General features: G+C 35.8%; 1 protein-coding gene across 2 annotated transcripts in view; it reads left to right on the forward strand.

Annotated features, from left to right (window-relative positions):
• Positions 1 to 22143, forward strand: part of LOC121370638 (nuclear pore complex protein Nup133-like) — a 99100-nt gene that overhangs the window by 16621 nt on the left and 60336 nt on the right. For both annotated transcript variants that reach the window (XR_005957707.1, XM_041496005.1), the window contains exons 6-17: positions 374 to 484; positions 1418 to 1528; positions 2999 to 3058; positions 4175 to 4236; positions 5061 to 5128; positions 5490 to 5569; positions 6719 to 6821; positions 11397 to 11459; positions 16258 to 16339; positions 19139 to 19184; positions 20063 to 20167; positions 20416 to 20572. Coding sequence is in view for 1 of the 2 variants with exons in the window: in XM_041496005.1 (XP_041351939.1) it covers positions 374 to 484; positions 1418 to 1528; positions 2999 to 3058; positions 4175 to 4236; positions 5061 to 5128; positions 5490 to 5569; positions 6719 to 6821; positions 11397 to 11459; positions 16258 to 16339; positions 19139 to 19184; positions 20063 to 20167; positions 20416 to 20572 (1048 nt within the window). In the remaining variant the exon portion in view is untranslated. The remainder of the gene's footprint in view (positions 1 to 373; positions 485 to 1417; positions 1529 to 2998; positions 3059 to 4174; positions 4237 to 5060; positions 5129 to 5489; positions 5570 to 6718; positions 6822 to 11396; positions 11460 to 16257; positions 16340 to 19138; positions 19185 to 20062; positions 20168 to 20415; positions 20573 to 22143) is intronic.

Here is a 22143-nt window from a genome sequence, read left to right on the forward strand (position 1 = left end):
GTTCTGGGTGCGTTTTTAATACAGACAGGTCTGTATCACATAATCAGTTTATAAAGTGTATTTCTTTCTTAAATTGGGTCTGTTTGATTTGTTTTTTCAGAAACTAACTTTTCAAATTTGTTTTCAGTATCTTTCAATAGATATTAACCATTTAAAATTGAGAATTATGAATAGTGCATTTAATAAAAAAAATATTTGCCTTTTTGAAACCAATATTTAATAGAGAGGGCACCTCATCCTGGGTGGGGATTTTACAGTTTAAGTTACTTTCTGTGAGGCAGAGACTTTGCAGCTGGCATTCCTTTAAGATGTAGTAGTCTATATTGTAATAATAATAATTAATTTTTACATTATTGTTTTTATGACACTGCAGAACACAATTTCATGCCAGCCTTTGAAGTCATCTCAAGGAATGTTTGCTGGTATAGGGCGGAGAATGTCTTCTTTTATATTTGGTGCATCACCTCTTCAAACAACTGGAGCAGTAAGTGTTTCTAATAATATCTAATGTAATTACAGGCTTAGTAGTTTTTAGCTCAGTCATAGATGATAGTAAGATATGTTGTTACTGTAACAAGATATTTTAGGGAAAAGAAACAAGAGGGCTCAAAACCAGATTAAGTTGCTAATAGTGTTTCCTAAAAGAAGCATAATGTTAGGATCACAGGAAATTCCACCATGTTATGTTTTTAGACTTAAGTGTAGCAAAACTAGGCTTAGTATATCTGAACTTTACAACCAGGCAATAATTCCCAATAATGAGTAAAAAATGTTATTCCTATTTTGCCTTTAAACATAAGGGTGATAAAGCGTTGCATAAAATACCTATGCTAAACATTCCAAACTGTTGAAAACAAGAGGTACATTGTTATTGGTATAGGATTTCATTCTAGATTGTTTTCACAACATACACTACACAGCTGCAGTCTCGGGGTGGGGGTGGATCTCACAGATTAAGTCACTATTCAAGGGAGTTAACTCAATGGTCCTTTTTTTTTCCTCCCTTTTTTCTTTTAGCCAAAAAGCAATTTTAAAGTAAGAATTTCAATAATTTGTATAAAATTGAAATCGCCTGAATTGAAAATGAAAACATAAGTAATGCCATCTCATTATATTTGACTACCATTTGGCAGAAACGTGGTAAAATAGATTTAAACCATATCTCTCATAGTTTCTATTATAAAGGAAACCTTTACTTTAAATTGTGATTCCACATAATGATATTATGATTTAACACTGTGAACATGTTGAGTGGTTAGTGTCACATACCCAATGTTAGAAAAGAAAACAAACAATACAGATCCATCCCCTACAGTGTCACAATTACCATGTTGGACACAAGTTGATTAAACAATGGATTTGGTATCATTAAGTAAACATTGCTTTTCATTACTGAGTATTATTGTATGCTGTGCAGACTTTGCAAGCACTGGTGCCGGGATTTGTGGATGAAGACAGCAGACCATTCTTTGTTTTGTCTGGCACTGTGCTGCAGAAGTGGGAAATATCGGAAGAGTGTCCAGAAAAGGTAACACTAAATAAAAATGTGTATAATTTTCTCCCATCCATATACCGTATAAATTATTTTATAATTTGGGGTGTTGACTTATAAGAGGGTGAAAAAAATTCACCAAAACATATAATCATTTTGGGGATGATTTAACAAGTTTTATTGTTGAATTGTGGTCTGTATTTATAATGTATGTATATATAGTTGGAAATATTGGAAGAGTGTCCAGAAAAGGTAACACTTGAGACTAATATATTTCGCTATAATTCCATCTGTGATTTAACATCCAGAAAATACACATTCATTCACATTGAATATTAAAATTTCATAAATAAAAATGTGTATAATTTTCTCCCATCCATATACCATATATCTTCTCCTATAAGTCTCTTCTTGTTTTTTTCACACAAATATTTTATAACTTGGGGATGATTTTACAAGTTTTATTGTTGAATTATGCCCTGTATATGTTAATTTGACACATTTATTTTTTATAACTTATTTTTTTGGCATTAGACCGGTTTTGGTTATGGTAAAAGGCGTACATTTTCAGGGCTTGAAATTAGGGACTCAACTTATAGCCGAGATCGACTTACAGCCAAAGATATACAGTATATATAAGATAGACCTATTTCATGTTTGGAAGCCACAATATTTCACCTGAACCTTTGTTCTGTTACGCAAGTTTTAAGTTCACATGAACAGCCAATATGCAACATGGGGAACCATTATGTTCTACAACTAAAAGTTACAGATTGATTTATGGACACGATGCTCAGCACATCATAGTCAAATTAAAATATATTTCTTTATTGCAAATCATTGTTTAAAATGCAGTTTGATTGTTAACGTGATACAGAATCAAAATACTAGTGGGTTAGGGTTAAGTAACTCACTGATAACTCTAATATAACTAAGTTAACTGAACAGTCAGTTACCTAGATAATACAAATTCAAAATATCACATGACGTACAAATTGTCTTGTATTACCACATGACATACAAATCTGTCTTGTATTACCACATGACGTACAAGTTGTCTTGTATTACCACATGACGTACAAGTTGTCTTGTATTACCACATGACGTACAAATCTGTCTTGTATTACCACATGACGTACAAGTTGTCTTGTATTACGACATGACGTACAAATCTGTCTTGTATTACCACATGACGTACAAATCTGTCTTGTATTACCACATGATGTACAATGTTTTTTGTATGACCATGTCTAGCATAGCTGAATAATGTTTTCAAGATGTTCACAGTGAAAATGCCCAAGGCATCACTTTATATTCATAGCTAGATTAGTCACCATAGAAAATGGTTTTCACAGACTAAAGCCTTGCATGTGTTGTTTTCAATAGATATTTTACAGCCATTCTTTATTTTCAAAAGTGACACTAGATGTGACATATCTCATTGAACCTGGTTAAGTAAGTTTTTAATAATATTGTTTATGTTTAGTTATTTTTATATTTTTACAGCTGTTGTATCAGGTAGACATTGGACGATTGTTTAGAGATGCCCTTGCCAGAAAAGTTTGGGTAATAATGTAGTTTTTACTTATTTTCTTCATTTGTTCTTTCCTCCCTCCATTTATTTCATTTGATATTCAAAGAAACATTTTCATGTACTGAACATGTGGAAAGTAAACAGTTTGTTATGATTTCAAGGTAACATTGTCCTTAAGAAGTGAGAAATATTGTTTGTGTGTCTTTTTGTGTGTGCAGGACGTAATCTAGAATTGAAAAGTAGGAAAAGTTATTTCTCACATTTCAAGAGAAAGGAGAGGTTTGATAATAATAGGTGAAGTGAACATTCATTGGTAATGTTTTGTCAAATTCCACATTCATTCAGAAAGGTTCTGAATTATACACTCAGTTCAAATCGTAATATTTTGTTATCAAATACTACTACTTCTGGTAATACTAATAGAATTTAAGCAAACCAATTGAATATTTTCATTAAAGTCGCGACAGTATTATTATTTTGTGATATGACTGAAAATAATAAACAATGCTTGACTGGTCACTACATATAGTGCAGCATGCTTTGATGTTCAGTCTTGAGCCATACTAAAACAATGGACTGGCAAGGTATTAAGTCAGCCATGACACTAAACAAGTTGGTGTCTTGACGTCTGTTGTATTAATTTGTTTTTGAAATCGGATTTGGTCCAAAATATTATAGTGTTTTCGACTTTGGTACCCCTACTGATAATAAATCAGCAACATTATTAGGACTTGTGTGTGGACTCTTAACTTTCAAAGCCAATATTATTAAGATTGTGTTCTGGTTTGTTCAGGGGCTGAAACGTAACCCAGTCTAAAGCGCTTGTTGCCTTATCGGTCTAGGATCAATCCTCGTTGGTGGGTCCATTAGGCTATTTCTCGGTCCAGACTGGTATGTCAAAAGCAGCGGTATGTGCTCTCCTGTCTGTGGGATGGTGCATATAACAGATCCCTTACTACTAATGGAAAAATGTTGCGGGTTTCTTCTCTAAGACTATATGTCAGAATTACCAAATGTTTCACATCCAAAATCAAATGATTAATAAATCTATCTGCTCTAGTGGTGTTGTTAAACAGAACTAACTTTAATTTAAACTCTGGTTTGTTTAGCCAACATATTTTGATACGTAAAACAATGCTTTGTTTCAGAATCAAGATTCTGTGCAAATGGCTCAATTGCGAACTTGGCTGCTTGATATGAAAATAACAAGGTTTGTGACATGACAACGTACATTTTGTCGCTCATTCAGATCAATGGCAAGCATGGCAGTATTAATGGGATTTACATTAACACCTTTTACCCAGTTGCCCAACAGTTAACTTCTTTTAAATGCATAAAGTTCTTATATTTTACATAAGGATTGTCTATTATTTCTTTTAGATTCATCACAGTGTGTGTTAGCATACGGTTTTTGTTCAACCCCGATGAATGTATCTACATTTCTTTTAAGAAATAACAGACAATCCCTATAATTAAATTTGACACATACTTACTAATAATAACACTAAGTTCTTTTCTTCTTTTTTTTCTTAAAAAATAATTAAAGATTGTCTGTCATTTCTTTTACGTTCATCGGGGTATGAAGAACAAAAATCATCCGCAAACTGTGAATTGGCAAAACCTTGACTTGCTCTAATAACAACACTTTATATTGGCACTTTGTATTATAGAGCTTTTGTTCAAGAATCCCCCAAAAATAATTCAAAATAGAATATAATCATCTTTGTATTTTCATTACTACATATGCTTAACAGATTCACACTGTTTGCACATGGGTTTTTTTCATTCATATCCCAATGAACCTAAAACAGATAACAGACAGTCCTTAATTAAATTTTACCATGCTAAGTTCTTGCCCTAATTTGGGAGTCTTTAGTCTAGACTAAATGTTTATATGCAAGATTCCAGATTTATTTAAGAAAAGAGAAAAAAGAAGAAAAAAAAGAGATGTTAAAACAGACTTGAACTTGTGGCCATAACTTAGTACATAGAACTTGCAAGACTTGTATTCTATGACAGTGTATTTTATTTCAGAAATGGAGTCATGATACTTGGGTGTGGAGTAAACCTTGAGTCGACATCTGTTGTGCATTACGCTGTGGGTAAGACCCTATATTCATTAATAACTATTTCTGTCACTCCCCACCCCCAACACACCAGTACTGGAGCAAATCTTTACAATCGGGGAAAAAAGAATGAAAACGTTTGGGTAAAATAAGCTGGCCTGAAATCTTTTTACAATGTATTTCCATCATTCTGCTCACATGTAAAAATGGGTAGTGATTCATTTAAAACCCTATAAAGCTGTTTGGTATCCAGATTCAGGCATTTTCGTTTTATTCAGCCACAAATTCATCATGTTCCCCTAAATTACACACAAACAAGAAATTGTGTATAAAAAGATGTTTGTTTAATGAAGGGCCGTTTATACAACATTTTATAGTGATGTTACTTTCCCTGCAGCTTTGTTGTCAACCAGCGAGTCTGAACCAGCCTCATCTCTGGATATGTTCACCGTGCTGGACAACACTGAACACTACCAGGTAAGATCATCTATTGTCAGTCCTGTTTCCAATTGAGATTGAAAGCTAGACAACACTGAACACTACCAGGTAAGATCATCTATTGTCAGTCCTGTTTCCAATTGAGATTTAAAGCTAGACAACACTGAACACTACCAGGTAAGATCATCTATTGTCAATCCTGTTTTCAGTTGAGATTGAAAGCTGGACAACACTGAACACTACCAGGTAAGATCATCTATTGTCAATCCTGTTTTCAGTTGAGATTGAAAGCTAGACAACACTGAACACTACCAGGTAAGATCATCTATTGTCAATCCTGTTTCCAGTTGAGATTGAAAGCTGGACAACACTGAACACTACCAGGTAAGATCATCTATTGTCAATCCTGTTTTCAGTTGAGATTGAAAGCTGGACAACACTGAACACTACCAGGTAAGATCATCTATTGTCAATCCTGTTTTCAGTTGAGATTGAAAGCTGGACAACACTGAACACTACCAGGTAAGATCATCTATTGAAAAAAAGAATTGTTTTATTTAACGACACACATAGCACATTTTATTTACGGTTATATGGCGTCAGACATACGGTTAAGGACCACACAGAGTTTGAGAGGAAACCCGCTGTCACCACTACATGGGCTACTCTTTCCGATTAGCAGCAAGGGATCTTTTATTTGCGCTTCCCACAGGCAGGATAGCACAAACCATGGCCTTTGTTGAACCAGTTATGGATCACTGGTCGGTGCAAGTGGTTTACACCTACCCATTGAGCCTTGCGGAGCACTAACTCAGGGTTTGGAGTCGGTATCTGGATTAAAAATCCCATGCCTCGACTGGTATCCGAACCCAGTACCTACCAGCCTGTAGACCGATAGCCTAACCACGACGCCACCGAGGCCGGTCAGATCATCTATTGTCATTCTTGTTTCTAGTTAAGATTGAAAGCTAGACAATACTGAACACTACCAGGTAAGATCATCTATTGTCATTCTTGGTTCCAGTTAAGATCCAAGCACACACTCCAGGGCACACACCTCAGCTATCTGAACTGTCCATAATGGTAATTAATTGCAAGTTGTTGCTGAGAGAGAAGTTTGTCTTATGTTTTTGAACTTATGCATGTTTTAACCATTTTATAGGTATAATATTTACTTTTTCTTGACAGGAAGAACACGAAAACTACTTTCTTGGCTACCATTTATTGGTTCCAGATATCAACTCTCTTGTGGCTTACATATACGACAAGCATAACATCTTTATTGTGTCAGGTTGGTTGATCATTCCATGCCTCGCTACGTAATAGTTAATTTAATTACCGACAGTCTGGTTAACTTCAAAGAACACTTGCAATAATTGTTAGCGCTATTTCTTTTCTTATATACAAATGTTATTTTCTGATTTGCATTAGTGCATTATGTCATTATGTCATTTACTTCTGTTTCAAATTTGAACTCTTATATATTAATTTCGAAAACTCGAACTCCCTGAAACTCTAACTATTTCCTCGTCCCCTTCAAGATCGAGTTATCGAAGTTTGACTGTTTATTAAATATGTATATATATAGAGAGAGGATTCGACACGAGTATTTTTTAATATGGAAAATATCAACAGAGTCTATGTTAATCGGTATTTGTCGAGGCTCTGCCGAGACAAATACCGATTAACTAGACGAGATTGATATTTTACATATTAAAAAACACGAGTAGCGAATGCTATTTATCCTATAACACTTCTAAAATAACATTTTAATTATTGTTTTAGTAAATCACAGTACTAATGTCGCCGCCATCGATAATATGACGTCATCACGATTAGCACAGATTAGTTTGACGTCATGCATTTTAAACAAATCTTTGAAAACGCTCAGGTACACGGGTCTTGTTGGCTTGTAAGCAAATGACCCATCCACATCAACGCATTACCTAGAGACCTTGCAAATTTGCATCCCATTATTAACCGGGTTAATAAAGTAAATTATCACATGGGTTTATGGCATGGATATCATGGGAAAGTTATAGGATAAATATATATACATACATACACACATACACACACACACACACACACACACACACACACACATATATATACATATGTGTATGTATGTATGTATATATATATATCCATACATATGCATATATATCCATATATATATATACATATATATACATATATATATATATACATATACATACATATACATACATATATATATACATATATATATATACATACACGCACACGCACACACACACACACATACATATACTAGCCGTCATTAATAACGCAATTTCTTTTTGTCAAAATAATATACGTTCCGGTTGGACTTCGTTGACGCTATTCGTCAATGTACATGGTACAGTGGTACACATTATTTCAGCAGCATGTAAAGGTCGACTTCCGGCCTGTTCCCAACATAAGGGGAACAACGCTAAAAATGCATTATCCGGTAAATCGCAACCACTTGGCGAAATAACACTTTGCACGTGCATTTCCTGATACCCGGGCACACTCAGAACACGCGGGTGGCAATGAGTATCTCACTCCTACACGATGCCTCGGTTGAACAACGCCAATCGGAATCAAGCCATTGGCTTGTTGAATGCCGGAAACTCGCAATTGCGGGTAGCACAACGGTTCCACGTGCACCCGTCAACCATTAATCGGCTCCTCAACCGATATCAGACAACAGGGACCGTCAATGACCGCCGTCGTTCGGGCACACCACGCATAACGACCAATAGACAGGACCGGAACATATGGTTGCGGCACCTGCGCAATCGGTTTTTGACAGCCGCAAGCACTGCCAGGACTGAAGTGGGAACCAGGGGACGACTCATCAGCGCCCGAACTGTCCGGAGACGTCTTGCCGCAGCACGACTGCATTGCCACCGACCCTACCGTGGCCTTATCCTCCTGCACAGACATTGTCAAGCAAGACTCTTATGGGCCAGGAATGGTGGGCATTTGCGACCCAGGAGATGGCGAGATGTCATCTTCTCGGATGAATCGAGATTTAACGTGAGTGTCACGGACAGACGTCGTTGCATTTACCGCCGTCGTGGAGAACGTGTCGCGCAGGCCTGTGTTCTGGAGAGGGACCGCTACGGGGGCGGCGGAGTCATGGTTTGGGGCGCCATCAATACTGACTTCCGGTCCGAACTCGTGGTGGTACAGGGAAACCTTAATGCGCAACACTACGTCGACAACATCCTGCGGCCGGTCCTCCTCCCATTGATGAGACGGCATGGCGGAAACAGGCTCGTCTTCCAGCAAGACAACGCTCGGCCACACACTGCCAGGCGTACACAGGCGTTTCTTCGTGCCCACCATGTCACTGTGTTGGACTGGCCAGCAGTTTCCCCAGACATGAACCCAATAGAGCACATGTGGGACGAGCTGGGACGTCGTGTTCAAAACCAACCAAATCCACCACAGAACTTCGCTGAGCTGCAGCAGGCATTGCAGCATCACTGGGCAGCCATTCCACGACGTGTGGTGAGGTGCCTGTGCATGTCCATGCCTAGGAGGCTGCAGGCGTGCATCGCAGCACATGGAGGTCACACGAAATACTGACCCCCATGACGTTGACATCGCCAGAGACGTTATGCGCGATTCACTGTTGGCGGCTGACAGTGCCAGTCAGATGGGCCAGTGGTTGGTCTCACTGGTGGTATCAGTTTCATTTTTGTGGGATCTCACATAATAAAATAAACCATGATCATTTCCGAGATTGCGTTTTTATTGCCGCCTAGTATATATATATATATATATATATATATATATATATATACATATACACACACACACAACGTTGCGATCATACAAAAACAAAAGAAACATCTACAGGTCACTTCTTTCAATTTGCTGTCACATGCAACATTTCACTAACAAATAGTTGACCACCAGTAATCTTTGACTCATCCATGACTTTAATATTTTTGCTGCCATTTTCTTCTTTACACTGAAACCCAAAGATTTGTTACTCTAATACTAATAGTAATACAGTGCTAGCGTAATATGCAAAATGATAACCGATTTTTAAGTTTAAGGTTGCATGTTACCATTTACATTTGCAAAACTTTAAAGGTGTAAATTATTTATTTAATTTCTAAAATATCACATAAATTGCAAGACTTGTCAAAAAATAATAATAATAATAATAATAAAAATAATTAAGTACACAATATCATTAAATAGATAATTTTAACAAAGTAACTACATTGAAAATTTACTAATTTGGGTGGGTGAGTGTTTGTAAACCTTATCCTGTAATAATTATCCTGCTAATAAAGTTTGTTGTTGTTTTTTCTTTTTTGTGGGCTGGGAGGTGTTCTCATTCATAAGTAAATAAATATATACTCATTTATAAGCGACAAAATATTCATTTGTATTTAATGCTGTTAATTGTTGTAATAGTTAAAAGGATTATTTTTATAACTTGGGTTGCTTTTAGTGGAAACAATTATTTTTAAATTTTAATAGGTAACTTTATTCTAAATCTATGAAAATTGTTTGCATGTTTTCCTTAAAAAAACCCATACGGTATGCCTAATGAGCGTATATGTTTTTTAAATTGATTAAACATGATTTCAGTATGCAAAATATACATTGAAAAGTTAATTATTTTAATTTACTGGTTTTTGTTTTATTAACAGTTAAAATTGGGCAAGTGAATTTTTCATCCTGGCCCCATGGCAAGTGAATTAAAAAAAAAATTCTAGAACCCCTGCATTCTAAGTGCATCAAGAGAATAGGCATGGCTCGATAATAGATTTTCTTCCTGAACTTTTATAAAATGCACTGCAAATACACCTCCATTTTAAATGTTTTTATCAATAATTCTAGTTTGGCTTGATATAGAAATAAATTTTAAAAAGTCTTGTAACTCTAAACAAAATTCAATTTTTATGTGCAATTTGTAATAACTTCGGTCAAGATATAAATGAAATAGCAGTAGTCATTCATAATTCAGTACGTCATCTTATAGAGTTTGAAATGATATTTGATCAATTTTGTTGTATATTTCATACAAACAGGCAAGGGATTTTTGAAGCAATCTTACCGGCATAGTGATAAAGCCATCGTAGGTTGTGACCTCTCTACAGCACATGCCATAGTGACGTCGTAGCTTACAATGGTTTTACGATTCCGTAGGCTAAGATTGCTTCTAAAATATTGGTCCTGAGATAGATTAACAAAAATAATAAATAAAATGTCCATGAGCAGATCATGTTCTTCACGTTTTGCTGTTTTATTTTTATACTGACTATTGTTCTACAAAATGCACATAAAAATAAAACAAGTTTACTTTTCTTTCCACTGAAATAATTGACAAAACATTTTTAAAATACAGTGATATGGGTTATAGTAATTATTGTGTCAATATATTGGACACATTTTTGCCTGTATGATTTTCAGTATTTATAGCACTTCTATTTTTTTGTTTTATTAGAATGAAACATATTAACTGTCTTGTCCACTATACCATAGTTTTTTTTGTTTGGTATAATATATTAGATCTTAAATTAAATTTAATAATGTAGGGAAATGTTTATTAATGTTTGAAAAACTGTCAAATTTTTTAAATCAAAATTTTGTTTTCAGGTTTTGTTACTACATTGAGTTTGATTTGTGTTTAACATTAAACAACATTAATTTGACAGGGTTTTTCTTACAATGAATATTTAGTTGAAATGTTATTGAATGTTTTGGGGGGTTTATTTTACCTTCTGTCAACTTTCTATATTAATTTTCATATGATTACATTTCATACAATTCATAATACTATATTCTTTTAGTAATGAACTCTTAGTGTTTAAAATCCTGCTTATTTCTGTAGTTTCAGAGTCTAACCCAACAGACACTATTGAACTTCCATCCGGGGACCAGTTACTTGGTGCAGGTATTATTTATTTGAGTCAAGAAACGATATATACTGGGATGCTTAACAAAAGTAGTATTTTGATTGGATTCTATTTTTTATAATCTCCTATGTTCTATATGGTAGAAGATGGAGCATATTAAAGTGACAGACCCTAGTTTTTAAACACAAGACAAATAAAATCGGATATTACTTAGGTTTTATTGTTTAGATTATCCATTTCTGTACAGTGTTTCTGGCCATCGTGGTGTTTCTGATATCATGAAATGCATTTTTCATATGTTTAAAAATGCACATGCCTCTGGGAAATAATGGTTATGGAGATGAGCTCTTGCTTATTTTATGGATATTTCCCTATTTTAATGTCACACACTCTGTTTCACTCTATATTTTATGGATATTTCCCTATTTTAATGTCACACACTCTGTTTCACTCTATATTTTATGGATATTTCCCTATTTTAATGCCACACACCCTGTTTCACTCTATATTTTATGGATATTTCCCTATTTTAATGCCACACACTCTGTTTCACTCTATATTTTATGGATATTTCCCTATTTTAATGCCACACACTTTGTTTCACTCTATATTTTATGGATATTTCCCTATTTTAATGTCACACACTCTGTTTCACTCTATATTTTATGGATATTTCCCTATTTCAATGTCACACACTCTGTTTCACTCTATATTTTATGGATATTTCCCTATTTCAATGCCACACACTCTGTTTCACTCTATATTTTATGGATATTTCCCTATTTTAATGTCACACACTCTGTTTCGCTCTATATTTTATGGATATTTCCCTATTTTAATGTCACACACTCTGTTTCGCTCTATTGTAATGTTCAGGCCTTGACCTTAAGTTTTTTTCAGTGGTAGCTCACCATGCTACCAGGTTATAAAATCTAGTAGCCCTCGATAAAAATTGGTACCCCCATAACTTCTTTTTTTTAATTCAAAAACGAGTGGGTGGGAGGTATCATGAGCAATATACTGTGAAATATACACTTATGAAAACTATTAATTTATAGCCCTTAATGAACGATAAAGTTTTTTCTTTAAATCATTGAACATTAAATCATTGTCAGTTTAGTATTAAATAGCAGATAAGTAGATTTTTAGATGTACTTGGACAAGTGAAAAATTCTACTGATCTATAATAATGTTTGGGTAGAGTTAAAACCTGATTTAAAAAAAAGTGATATCCAAAAATATTAAAAACTATGACATTAATATGTGACAAAATTTGGCATTATATGCAAATGATTTATTTTATTCTTGCCAAAATATGTATGGAACAAAAAAAAAAAAAGTTTAATTCCTTCCTACCAACCCACATTTGAAACTACTGGTCGGAAATAGACAAAACTAAATATTTTTAAGGATGGGCTCAAAGGAGGGGTAAATATGGTGTAGAAAACTAAAAATTAAAAAAATATAATAATAATTAACCACCAACACCAAAAAACCCGACCTATTCTACCAACAGCAACTTGTTTGGTACGATTCCAGAAACACACAATAGTTTGTTGGGTTTTTTTTTTTTTTTTAGGCCTATTCTTGTAATGAAGGCTTACAAAATATTATTGAAACACTGCGGTTTTCACATGTAGAACTGTCTGCTAATCATTCGATTCTGAAGATCGATATCGTATATTTTAATACTCAAAATGACTATAACTATCTTCAACAGGTGACATTTGAAGAATCTAACAAAACTTGCCTTTATTCCAAAACAATAGCTGTTTTTATTGATGACAATAAACTTGTAAATGTCGTAAGCCATTTATCCCAGACAGAGGATCGCCGTGTGTATGTGTATAAAGCCCTGGTCACACTGTCGAGGATCGTCTGGCCGGATCCACGACGGATGAAAACCTCACGGATGATCCCGGATAGTGGTCTGTCCACAGTCCCCTACGGATGCACGACGGTTTAACTACGGTTTTCGACAGATAAACCAAGGATTATTAAGGATAGGGGTTAGTTGACAACAGGGAGCACTATGGGTTTTTACGGGTGGCTACGGATCACTAAGGATCGGTACAGTTTAGTAGGTTTAAGTACGGTTTATTACGGATTAGAATAGATTATTAAGGATAGGGGTTAGTTGACAACAGGGAGCGCTATGGGTTTTTACGGGTGGCTACGGATCACTAAGGATCGGTACAGTTTAGTAGGTTTAAGTACGGTTTATTACGGATTAGAATAGATTATTAAGGATAGGGGTTAGTTGACAACAGGGAGCCCTATGGGTTTTTACGGGTGGCTACGGATCACTAAGGATCGGTACAGTTTAGTAGGTTTAAGTACGGTTTATTACGGATTAGAATAGATTATTAAGGATAGGGGTTAGTTGACAACAGGGAGCGCTATGGGTTTTTACGGGTGGCTACGGATCACTAAGGATCGGTACAGTTTAGTAGGTTTAAGTACGGTTTATTACGGATTAGAATAGATTATTAAGGATAGGGGTTAGTTGACAACAGGGAGCCCTATGGGTTTTTACGGGTGGCTACGGATCACTAAGGATCGGTACAGTTTAGTAGGTTTAAGTACGGTTTATTACGGATTAGAATAGATTATTAAGGATAGGGGTTAGTTGACAACAGGGAGCGCTATGGGTTTTTACGGGTGGCTACGGATCACTAAGGATCGGTACAGTTTAGTAGGTTTAAGTACGGTTTATTACGGATTAGAATAGATTATTAAGGATAGGGGTTAGTTGACAACAGGGAGCCCTATGGGTTTTTACGGGTGGCTACAGATCACTAAGGATCGGTACAGTTTAGTAGGTTTAAGTACGGTTTATTACGGATTAGAATAGATTATTAAGGATAGGGGTTAGTTGACAACAGGGAGCGCTATGGGTTTTTACGGGTGGCTACGGATCACTAAGGATCGGTACAGTTTAGTAGGTTTAAGTACGGTTTATTACGGATTAGAATAGATTATTAAGGATAGGGGTTAGTTGACAACAGGGAGCGCTATGGGTTTTTACGGGTGGCTACGGATCACTAAGGATTGGTACAGTTTAGTAGGTTTAAGTACGGTTTATTACGGATTAGAATAGATTATTAAGGATAGGGGTTAGTTGACAACAGGGAGCGCTATGGGTTTTTACGGGTGGCTACGGATCACTAAGGATCGGTACAGTTTAGTAGGTTTAAGTACGGTTTATTACGGATTAGAATAGATTATTAAGGATAGGGGTTAGTTGACAACAGGGAGCGCTATGGGTTTTTACGGGTGGCTACGGATCACTAAGGATCGGTACAGTTTAGTAGGTTTAAGTACGGTTTATTACAGATTAGAATAGATTATTAAGGATAGGGGTTAGTTGACAACAGGGAGCGCTATGGGTTTTTACGGGTGGCTACGGATCACTAAGGATCGGTACAGTTTAGTAGGTTTAAGTACGGTTTATTACAGATTAGAACAGATTATTACGTTCTTCTACAGATCATTAAGGATGTACTACGGTTCGATCCATGATGAATTTTTGGACATGTTAAAAAATTTCACGGACATACAAGTACTACTACAATTGATCAGGGATGTAATATGGACAGCTACGTACCTCTGTGGACCACAACGGCTTGTCACGATTGATGCCGGATCGTATCCGTGGCCAACCCGACGTCCTGATTCTTGACAGTGCAACAGGGACTTTATCACGTGATAAAGTCAGATGTCGTTTTGAATGAGGTTATCGCGCAAAGCTATTGTAAGCAATGTTAATTAAAAATAATTTGTAAGAAAGATTAATATTTTTAACATTGAAAATATTTGTCGATTTATACATTTGTTTAACATAATAATAGATATTAACTTTGTAAACAATAATCTGACAATTTGCATAGGTAGCCTAGAAGAAAATAAACCGCAATTGCATTATGGTTTAGTTTAGACTTTAGCTGGCAGCAAATAGTCTTGATCATACCAAGCATTAGTTATAAGTAGGCGTCAAAACAACGGACCGTGTTGTTAATTGTGAAAAATAACTATGAATAGATACTCCTTCATTTCACTAAATCATACTGCACAATCGCCACCTGTGGGTCAGACTAGGGAAGCAATTAACATTACAGCGACTCCTGGCAGCAGAGAGCTCACACATGAAAGGTGAAAATTCAGACACCGATGAATTAAACGTCTTGTTCATTGTGGAGTGAATAGACATGCCAAAAGATTTGGCAGCTTGGCGGACTACTGGGTTCAGACAACTGGTAGTCCAAGTGAGGAATCGGTAGCCAAAATACCCCTTGCTACTGCTAAGGTCGAGCCCTGACATTATCCAAATGTGTTACATGTTTTAAGATTAACCAGACTTAGTGCCCATTTTCACGGGTTTAAACAAGGGTCTGCAACTTACAGAGTTGTCAGTCGTGTAAGTAAAGTTATTTTTACAAATGTAATGCTCTAGGTATTTCCATGGTACGCTAGTATTTAATGAATTTAGATGCAGTTGTAAAGGTTGTTACAGGCAAACTGAGGTGTATTTATTGTTGTTACTGTTAAAGTAAAATAAATGTCTCGGATAGAATACAACAGGTTAGGAAAAAGTTATGGACATTTCGTTTTATTATTTGTGGCTAACATGACTGCAGCAACACCTTTCAAAAATATTTTAACCTGATTTGGAAGTTAATAGTTAGTACTTATGTGGATATCTTTAGCAAGGATATCTTAGCAAGTCTAACCTTTAAACTACGGAAAATTTATGTTGTGAAATGTTAATTAAAATTAATGTTAAATTTAATGTTTAAACATTTTCTGTACTCACATTGCTATGTTATCTGTTACCAGGCAACAGTGACAAAACCGCTGTGTTCTTCTCCAACTCGCGAGGCTTGTTCTGTGTGTCATCCTCCGCTAAAACAGAACAAAGGTTTGTACCTGTTATATAAAAGGAGATCAATGTTTCCTGACACCACAGCTCATGTCAGTGCTGTACCTAGCAAAAAATAGCTTGGGCTGGGGGTGGCAGAAAAAACAATCAGTGCAAAGTCGTATAGGATCTTTTCCAGCAAGACATAAAGATAACTTGTAAATTAAAAATGGCACTTTTCCACATTGTCTTTGAAAGGGGGCAGCTGTGATTATTCCAATATCAGTTTTATGTTAGGTTCTGTAGTAATTGTTGTGAGAAAATAGCTCTTAGTATTGGTTAACTGGGGTCTTATTGCTGAACCGAACAAACCGTGGCCTTTGAAATACAAGTTGTAATGCACTGCTTGGAAAAGAAAAACCTCTGCTGGTCTGTTTACTGAAGGGTGATTAATCAGCAGATATAATTGGTTTGCAAGCACAAATCAACTTTCAATTATACAGTCATTCAGAATACACGTGAGCCTCATGCCTCATTCCAGCAGAACGTTTTAAAGAGCAAAGAACTTTGTGTCAGTTCTAATTTTGATGTTTAAAGAAATGAAAAGTTTTCTGGAAACAACAAAACATTTCTATTTGTATGTGCAGTTTGATAAAGCATTGGTCCAGATATAAATAAAATACTCATAGTTAAGATGTCATCTGCTTACGGAGTTTGAAATTGTAATTTTCATTACACATACATACATACATACACAGGGGTTCAATTTTTTTTTTTTAAATTACAGGGCAAGTGCCAATCAGATATTCACTTGCCCCATATATTTTCCCACTTGCCCATACTTCTTAAGGTAACCAATTGTGTTACTCCTATTTAATTTAATACAGTGCTTAATAATGTAATAATATTGAAAGTAATTGGTTTGATTGCACAAATAAAGAATTTTGCCAGTAGGTTACAACACTTACCCAGGATGTACTAAATATATGTCTGTCCAGTAGTATACACTGTCTTCTCTATTTATTGATTTAAACTTTAGTTTTAAAATAGTGTCCATTTGTTGATTTAATTTTTTTTATTTGTTTGGTAGTGTCCACTTGTTCATCTCAATATAATCAATATAATTATTGTGTCGATGTATGTATTGGTGGCCGTGGATGTGGCGAGAACCCTTTCCACTTGTGAGCCATTCTTTCATGGCTGGCATTGGTTGAAAAATGTTTATGGATTTTGGCCCATGTGTCATTATTGTGAGTATATTATTTAACATTCTCTGCCCCAAAACACTTCTCTGGGATGTTTTTACCCTGTTCATAGCTGAGAAGTCTCTCACAAACAGCTGTGGCTGAGCTCAAAGTATACATGAGCTGTGTTAATGTTTTTAAATAGTGCATGATTGGTAAACAACAGAAGCGGATGGGGTGTACATTGATTGCAGCCTTGTATTTTTAATTTATTGAGCATAATTTATTTGTTAAAAACTACTTGTATTAATAAAGCAGAAATTTTTTAATATATTCATGTATGCTTAGAGGGCATCGCACCATCACAGTTATGGCGTAGGGCTAATGAAATCTAACTTGCCACGGTTATGGCGTAGGGCTAATGAAATCGAACTTGCCACGATTATGACGTAGGGCTAATGAAATCGAACTTCACCTTACCCGTTCATTTTACACGGACGTAGATTTACATTTGCAAAGTACTGAAAAACATTAAGTATGTTCTGCTACAAGGTTTATAATATCTAAACTAAAATATCTTGCAACGTTTATAAGGATACAGTTCATAATATGTATGCTTTGTTCAAGTGAACTTAAACATTTTGATTGCATTCACAAAGCATGGATATTTTATTTTTATTTAAAATACACCTGCAAATCACAGTATTGTCTCAACGCTCCATTATTTTTCAGTAATGGAGAGATGAAACCCTACTTAATTAACCCACCAAAATCATTGGTGTTAATTTCCATACTAACATATATTCACATAAAATTATTACTCAGTGGTGTATTTTAAGTAGGGGAATATCCTCGTAACTCCATTCCTGAAAAATAATGGGACTCGTCTCCATTGTTTTTCAGGAATGGAGAGTTACTCGGACATTCCCCTATACATAAGCTGTAAAGCGTATTGGACGCTGTTTCCTAGTTTGAAGATCATCGAACCGATTACTTGTATGAATTCAGTCAAACCTTCAGTGGTGGAAATTACCGATCTTAGTCGATAGTAAAAGGGGAATAACTAAAGTTGTTATTGAACTTTTCAACACACTTTTCCGTTTTGGTGTTAATGCATTGGTAAGAGTTCCGATCGTTCCAGCATTTAGGGTTAGGGTTAGTTCTCCTTAGAGCTATGTAAATGCTCGAAAGATCGGAACTCTTTCCAAAGGTTTTACTGAGATTTGTAAAAAAAACAAAAACAAACAAACAGTTTTAGGTGTTAATTAGTCACTTGTCATCGGGCATATGCAGTTACGCGGCTGTATTTGGAAAGATTAGCCTATGAGGAGGCAGCGGGCACCTGTAACATTTTACCCCTTCTTATCGCTGATTCAATAACACAATGAGGTGTCATACAATAAACATTCCTTTCGTTTCCTATGCACAACAAGGCTTTTCTCTTAGTAAGTAACAACGTTTAAACATTGCTTATCACTTGCTCTGTAGTAGCTTAACAGAATTGGAATGATTTAATTGTCATCTTATACAAAAGTATTTAATTAGACCTACAGATTGCCAATCAACTAAATTTATTAATCGAATACAGTTGTTTTAAAAACAGGCTATGAGTAACTGCATTACAGGTAGGTTTATTGAAATATGTTATATTAATGCTTTTTGTTTTGTTATACAGCATACTGGACGAATCGGACCAAGCAGCCCTGGCCAGGACAGAAGTGGTGAGTTGGTTTTTGTTTGTTCATTTATCGGTTTAATTGTCAAACCTTTATTATTTGTTAGCCATACTGGTTTTAAAATAATTACCATCGCAGAGCTGATAATGATAGAAAGATTTACTAGGGTGTGGTTATCAGTGATTACATTTTGAGTTTTGATCTATGGGAAAGTGCATACAAAAGTTTGTTGCTGCTGCTCAGTAGTAGCCTGTCAGGTGGCAGTGGTTATTGTCTGGTCTCAACGAAGGTGATTGATATTAATGTTTTGCATTTAGTTCCCTTTCTCTGTGAATCTTAAGTCATTGTTGCACCTGTTGATGTTCATTCCAATCCAAGATAAAAATATGTAAAACTAATTAATAATTAACTGAAATGACTTTTCGTTTTAGTATCATTTGAGCCAAAAACAATGTTAGTGGATCATAAAAAAAATTGTACTTCGTATGTTTATCATTCATACTAGCAAGATCTAAAAATAATCATGGTCAAATATTATAATTTAATTTAGTTGCAAAATTTAATAAAAATGTATGTCTGCATTTTTTTTGGAGGGGGGGGGGGAGGATGGGGGTTGGTGAAGCAGGCACATTAAATATGTTCGTAGTATAAATATATGAAGTTATTAAGTTATAAAATACTGGAAACATTTGGATGAGCAAAAACACATTAGATGAAAAATGAAAATTAGGTTGATGTATAATTTTAGTTGTTGAGCAAGCTCTGTTAGCGAGAAACATGTGAGTAAGTGAGGATGATTACTGTCAAATCATCTGGTTTGAGGTGATCCAGTCACACTTACAATTTGCCCAACATGTTCTTTTTCTTTTTCTATTTACAAGATTTTTAGTTGTGTTAATGTGACATTCTTGGGTTGTTTTTAGTCTTCTTTAGTTACAAGTCATTCGAAGGTCGCTGAGATGAGTGTCAGTGATGACCGATACACACGTCTGAAAGCTGCTTTTATCAATTCTCTCAGTGGACACCTGGTACGTTAATTAAGTAATTACCACTATTATTTGCATACTAATAATGTAAAACCATATGTACTTGTAATCTCTTACTTGGGAATGCCACAAAGACATCCCACCACATGATAACAGTTTCACTGAAACTATATTTTGATTTATTGCTTTGAATAAAAACTCTAAAACTAGTCAATCACTCTTCTAGTTTTATTTATAATTTTCAAGAGAAACAGTGGTATGAGACATTACAACTGTACTTGATTTTTCAGCAAGATGCGCAGACTGCCGTTGAAAACCTTTTTCCTTCACTGTGCGATGAAAGTGAGGCACACACTGACATGGATGAGCTGGTAGTGGCATTAAGTGTTGATCTTATTGATGACTACCCGACATCCGACCCCAGATGGGCGGAAAGCCTTCGACAAGGTAACAGTATTAAATGTTGATCTTATTGATGACTACCCGACATCCGACCCCAGGTGGGCGGAAAGCCTTCGACAAGGTAACAGCATTAAGTGTTGATCTTATTGATGACTACCCGACATCCGACCCCAGATGGGCGGAAAGCCTTCGACAAGGTAACAGTATTAAATGTTGATCTTATTGATGACTACCTGACATCTAACCCCAGATGGGCGGAAAGCCTTTGACATGGTAACAGCATTAAGTGTTGATCTTATTGATGACTACCCGACATCCGACCCCAGATGGGTGGAAAGCCTTCGACAAGGTAACAGCATTAAGTGTTGATCTTATTGATGACTACCCGACATCTGACCCCACATGGGCGGAAAGCCTTTGACAAGGTAACAGCATTAAGTGTTGATCTTATTGATGACTACCCGACATCTGACCCCACATGGGCGGAAAGCCTTTGACAAGGTAACAGCATTAAGTGTTAATCTTATTGCTGACTACTCAATATCCAATCCCATATGGGCAGAAAGCCTTCGACAAGGTAACAGCATTAAGTGTTGATCTTATTGATGACTACCCGACATCTAATCCCAGATGGGCGGAAAGCCTTTGACAAGATAACAGCATTAAGTGTTGATCTTATTGATGACTACCCGATATCTAATCCCAGATGGGCGGAAAGCCTTTGACAAGATAACAGTATTAAGTGTTGATCTTATTGATGACTACCCGACATCTAATCCCAGATGGGCGGAAAGCCTTTGACAAGATAACAGCATTAAGTGTTGATCTTATTGATGACTACCCGACATCTAATCCCAGATGGGCGGAAAGCCTTTGACAAGATAACAGTATTAAGTGTTGATCTTATTGATGACTACCTGACATCCAATCCCAGATGGGCGGAAAGCCTTTGACAAGATAACAGTATTAAGTGTTGATCTTATTGATGACTACCTGACATCCAATCCCAGATGGGCGGAAAGCCTTTGACAAGATAACAGTATTAAGTGTTGATCTTATTGATGACTACCTGACATCCAATCCCAGATGGGCGGAAAGCCTTTGACAAGATAACAGTATTAAGTGTTGATCTTATTGATGACTACCTGACATCCAATCCCAGATGGGCGGAAAGCCTTTGACAAGATAACAGTATTAAGTGTTGATCTTATTGATGACTACCTGACATCCAATCCCAGATGGGCGGAAAGCCTTCGACAAGGTAACAGCATTAAGTGTTGATCTTATTGATGACGACCCGACATCCGACCACAGATGGGCGGAAAGCCTTCGACAAGGTAACAGCATTAAGTGTTGATCTTATTGATGACGACCCGACATGGTAACCATGTTTAATCGAACACCACATCACTTAAGTAATTTTCTCTCACTAAAACAAGTAAGCTTGATATTTATACAAATGTTTTGACACATTAGTAAGATCCAATACTAAAACCTTTTTTTATTCTTTTTTTTCCCGACAACAAATTGATTGTTAATATATTGGTTTCTCTCTTAAAGTTGACGTAACTTTTGCGTTCGTATTAACTGTAGAGCAGGAGGTGGATGCAGAATGA

Source organism: Gigantopelta aegis, chromosome 4 (assembly GCF_016097555.1).
Source record: "Gigantopelta aegis isolate Gae_Host chromosome 4, Gae_host_genome, whole genome shotgun sequence".
In the NCBI taxonomy this organism is placed as follows: domain Eukaryota; kingdom Metazoa; phylum Mollusca; class Gastropoda; order Neomphalida; family Peltospiridae; genus Gigantopelta; species Gigantopelta aegis.